Here is a 5,589-nt window from a genome sequence, read left to right as displayed (position 1 = left end):
GAGGCCTGACTATGGTGGGACACAAGCAGCTACCGTCTTTATACCAAAAGAAACTGTCGATAGCCTACACAAAATGGGCAAAATAAGAATTGGTTTGGTCAACTGCAGTGTGAGAGAAAGGATGAGAGTGGACTCGTGTCATCGATGCTGGGAAATTGGTCATATGGCCAAATTCTTCAAGGGCCCTGTTAGAACATGACTGTGCATACAATGTGGGGGAGATAACCACCAGAAAAAAGACTGCATGAAAGAAGCTCACTGCGTACAATGCAACATCCCCGGTCATAGGCCACTTTCCCTAAAGTGCCCTTTAGAGAGGCTGGTACATAGATATTAATATAGATGCAGCAATTTGCTTACCAGCAAGCAAGCACATATCGATACAAGGTTGGGGACAGGGAAATTTATTTGTCTGGATTGACTGCATCAAAATCACTATATATAGCTGTTATATGTCGCCAAATATAAGGCTCGAAGAGTTCCAACATTTACTGAATGAACTGAAAAATAGTATAGCTACACGGAAAAATAAGTGCCTGATTTACGGGGACTTTAACGCGAAATCAATGATGTGGAACTCAACATCAAATGATTCTAGAGGAGATATTCTTTCTGAATGGGCCTCAGAACTAAACTTAATTTCACTGAACACCGGATGTGAACCTACCTTCCGTAGAGGCCAAAGCTGTTCCATTATCGATATAACATTCGCGGCAACCAATATAGCGCCTTTAGTAACGAACTGGAGAGTGTCTGAAGAGGAAAATCTTACAGACCACAATTACATTTATTTTGATATAGCTATTAAGAAAGATAGCGTAAGAACGAAGATTAAGAGCCGCGGCTGGAGGGTGGATACGACACAAATGGATTACTTCATAAATGAACTGCGAAGCAAATTACCACCAAGAGAACAAACCTTAAAGCCAGAGAGATTAATTGAGAACATCAGCCATGCATGTGATAATACATTCCAACGAAAGGGTATCCCAAGTGACAGGAAAAAACCAGCTTACTGGTGGTCAGCGGAAATCGCGAAACTCGGTAAAAATGCCTTACACGGAAGAGAAATATGACCTAATATACCGCAAGAACAAAAAGATACATCTCGGCAAGCCTACAAAGAAGAAAGAGCGCGGCTAAAGAACGCCATCCTAAGACCAAAACAGGTTAAATGGAAAAGGGTCATTGAAGAAGTTGAAGAAGACCCATGGGGACTGGGATACAAGATAGTGATGAATAAACTGAGCTTGAGATCACCTCCTGCGTTGTCAGAAGAACTCATGCTTGACGAAGCTAAGAAGCTGTTCCCACAACACCAGAAAACTAAGTGGAGTACCACTGAGGTACGGGACACTATTCTCGGCAGAAGAGCTGGATCGAGCTTCAAACAGGATCAAATTAAAAAGGGCTGCAGGACCCGACCATATACCACCGGAGATAATTAGATGTGTCGCACAAAGACTTTCGCCAATCTGTCTGAATGTAATGAACCAGCAAATCCTGAAGGGCGAATTCCCAGATATCTGGAAAACCGCCAAATTGCTGCTCATAGAAAAACCACGTGAAGAAGGACAATCAAAACTCACATACAGACCGCTGTGCCTAATAAACTGCATGGGAAAACTACTAGAGCACCTTATAAAAGAAAGAATAGTTGAAGAAATCTGCAGAACAGGAGGCCTTGCTGATACACAGTTTGGATTTGTGAAAAAGAAATCGACCATAGACGCTATGCTGAGAGTAATGGAAGAGGTAAATAAAGCAAAACAAAATGTACATCAGAATAGAAAACAATGCTGGATGTCAAAAATGTGCTTATTGGATTCGCTGACGACTTGGCGGTAGTAGCGAGTGGGAAGACGGAGAACGAAATCGTAGCTGTGACAAAGAAAAAACAGAGGCAACTTTGCTGGTGGATAGAAAGATTGTTAAACAGGTGACTATCGATATAATAGACACACCGGTCTTCACTCAACCACAAACTAAATACCTAGGGGTATTCTTCGATCAGGGCGCTAAAATGAAGGCTCATATTGTAAACACAAGCCGTAAGGCTGAAACGACGATAGTGGCACTTAGCCGCCTGATGCCGAAAAGAGAGGGACCATCGTCAAGTAAGCGCAAACTGCTGTCGGCGGTAGCCCACTCGATTATGCTGTACGCTGCACCAGTATGGCAAGAATCTCTGAAACATCTGAAGTATAGATCTATATTCCTCAAGATACAGAGAAAACTAGCTATCCGCATATGCAGTGCGTTCCGTACTGTATCCACCGAGGAAATATTAGTATTGGCGGGTATAATACCCATAGACCTATTGCTGAACGAGAGAACCGCCACACATGGAAAAGAGCAAGCAGTTAAAACAACAGAAAAAGAAAACACGCTAACTAAATGGCAAAGAAAATGGGAAGCAACACACCATTTGGGCGCTTGGACCAAAAGACTCATACCGGAACTTAAACCTTGGCACAAGAGAGGACATGGGGAGATAACGTACGCCTTGTCCCAGCTATTATGTGGACATGGATGCTTTGCAGCATACTTCTGCAGATTCAAAATAAAAGACTCGCCACTTTGCCAGTATTGTGGCAATGAACAGGACGATGTTTATCATACCTTTTTTGCGTGCCCTAGGTGGCAAAATGAAAGAAGACGAGCTGAATCAGAAGCAAATACCATCATAACTAAAAGACATAAAAACATAAAAGTTGGGTAAAAGTTTTGTCAATGAAATTTGATGGTACCATGACCAATTGGCAAAGGGTTAAGTCTTTAGGAGTAGATTTTTCAAATTTAAATTTTTTAAAAACATTTTTTAACCATCCCATCACCCAAGCAACCTCACGTTAATGAAGGACTTATGTTGGGGACGAAAATTAAAACAAGTCATACTTTTTATAAAAAGGAAAAAATGAAAGTTAAATTGGCAACCCAAATTTTAATTAAAACTACACCAGATACCCTTCTTTATTTATCGAGAACAGATATTAATACATATTTCCATAATGCAGGTGCTACAGCTGAATTTGTTTTAATTTTTATTGATTAATTTGATATTTTTAACTCTCGTAATAGATTGGCAAAATAAATAATTTAAAAAGCACTTAGTCCAACAACAAAATATATAATTGAATTAATTTATTATTTTTGAAACTATCTTAATACATATATCTCGAAATATTTCATTTTCTTTCAAACTAGCTATAATGGAATCATATGTTTATATCAATTTTTTAAAACTCAATTTTTACCTTTTTCATGGCACTTCTATGTTCGAATAATATCATGTTTGCTTTCGGCTGCGGGAAAACAATAACAAACTGTCGTTAAGATTGCTTCAACGTTCTCAGTGTATTATGTGTTATGATCCATTGTTTTTAATCCAAAAATCTACAGAAAACCTCAAAAATAGACAAGATAAATATGAAATTTCAGATTATAGGATACTCGAATAATATATATCGACTCTGGAATAAAATTGAAATACATGGAGGTGTGGAATTCGGTGAATAATTTAAAGTTAAAATCATTACTCGGATGTTGAAAGATTATGAGGAAAGCAGAAGTCAAAAACAATGATACAATCATACATAAATTCGAATTAGATAAGTATGAATAATTGGAAAATGTAGCCAAAGATATCTCCAATAATGATCTTTAACCTAAATAGATAGGTAAACTAATTGAATTTCGATAATTATAGTTAGTACAAATGTATTAACAACGGGAAAGTCTATTAGAAGAAGAGCAATCACAAAGTGAATGTAGTGGAAAAGCCAGTCATTCATCAAGTGGATTTGAGGATAACTTTGCGAATGAAAAGGTAAGATGAAAATACCAATTTTAAATATAGTAATTTCTAAATTTGTCTGTAGGAAAATGTTGCATCTGGTGATCAGATAGAAAAAACCAATCGCAATCAAGCAGAATATAAGGATACAGAAAAAAATAAAAAAGTAGCAGAATAAATAATGAATGAAATTAGTGATTCTAGAACTGCTGAGAATATTGACAATACTCCATCTATTAGTATAACAACCATAAATATGAGTAGTTCAATTAATTCTCCGCCAAATTGGACATTGATCGCTGATTCTTCACAATTGCAACCAGATTTTGTGAAATTAGGATAAAACAATTGGATTATCTATGGAAACTCTAGTTCGAAATACACTTTGATTAGATAATGTTCGCCAAAAGCTTTGGGATTATGTTCTATGTCTTTGTTCAATAGCCGTCGATCAGATCCGGGTATTTAAATTTTCCTAGATATTGATTATTCATATCATTAGATTTGTAATTTGGATTGTAAATAAAGTGAATTTGTCTCATATTTTGATTTGATTGATGTCTTATACCTTGTTATTTTCAAACTAAAACTATTTAGATGATGTTTCTGTTTGCCATTGAGAATTGTTTAGAAAATGGGAAAGTTTTGAAATTAAGAAAAAATATTTCATACACTAACGCTAAATGTCCATAGGCTTCTTCAAGCTTTTTGCCAACAAAAACCGTTTCGCAGATTGTACCTCAATTAAGCTTATTCCAGTTATTAAATGGTGGCTTCATGTGGTGTCTAAAACGTATCATATAGAAGATATATAGAGATATAGATATATAGACATATAGAGTATATCTATATATTAATTTTAGAAAATACAAGTATAATACAACAACCAAATTTTTTTAGTTTGAGTATTTTTTCGCTCACTGTTGTTTTATCTATTGTTTTTACGATACGAAACAATATTCTCCCCTAATTGTGGCGGGAAAAAATGTTGAAAATCTTTGATTTGTGCATCGAAATTACACGAAAAAAATTCCTAATTTCAAGTTGTTTTATTGGAAAATAAATAAAATTGATTGACTTGGACATAAGAAAAATTATCGGCTTGACAGTTAACGTGTTGACAATTAAATAATGCATTTAGTCATATTTATGAAATTTTTGTGCCAAATAGAATTGGGCATCAAATTGACGGGGACATAAACATGTTTGGCTCTGCGTTCAACATGTTAATCACGGAATTACTCATATTTATGACGCTTTAAGACAATATAATTGGAAATTTAAGGAAAAGGTATTAAAATGATAAAATTTGGCATAAATAATGATTTGCATAAAACAAGTGAAAAAATAGGATTTTTCAACAAACTTTATTGAGAAAATTAACAAATTTTTATTACAAATTAGAACGGAAATTTGAATTCTAACAGAAAATTTTCTTAAAAATCACGACATTGTCACTCAAAAATATCTTTCTGCTATTCTACTTCTTTCTTATCCTCTTCTTCTTTTTCGTAGTCTTCCTTTAAATGAATTGCACAGTGACAAATTGACAAGTGTAGAAGAAACATTAAGGAAATGAAGATGCTGATAGAAAGCAAAATGGGGAAAGTGAATCGAATAATAGAGGTAAATATTTAAATACAATAAATATATGTAAAACTTATGGTATACATGTTGATTGTACAATGAATGGACACTGAGGACATACAGACAGCTGCCGAAAATTTGTTGAATGAACATATTACAAAAGTAAAGTCCTTAAAAGATACTATGAAAATAAGAAGAATATTCAC

General features: G+C 35.1%; 1 protein-coding gene across 1 annotated transcript; it reads left to right on the top strand.

The window, feature by feature from the left end:
* Positions 1-452: 452 nt before the first annotated feature.
* Positions 453-1,076, top strand: LOC130451928 (uncharacterized). The gene has a single exon (XM_056791285.1). The coding sequence runs from the start codon at positions 453-455 to the stop codon at positions 1,074-1,076; it is 624 nt and encodes a 207-aa protein (XP_056647263.1).
* Positions 1,077-5,589: the final 4,513 nt, after the last annotated feature.

This window comes from Diorhabda sublineata, chromosome Y (genome assembly GCF_026230105.1).
Source record: "Diorhabda sublineata isolate icDioSubl1.1 chromosome Y, icDioSubl1.1, whole genome shotgun sequence".
NCBI classification, from domain to species: Eukaryota; Metazoa; Arthropoda; class Insecta; order Coleoptera; family Chrysomelidae; genus Diorhabda; species Diorhabda sublineata.
Note: the sequence above shows the minus strand (reverse complement) of the source record. Positions and strands in the feature narration are given on the sequence as shown.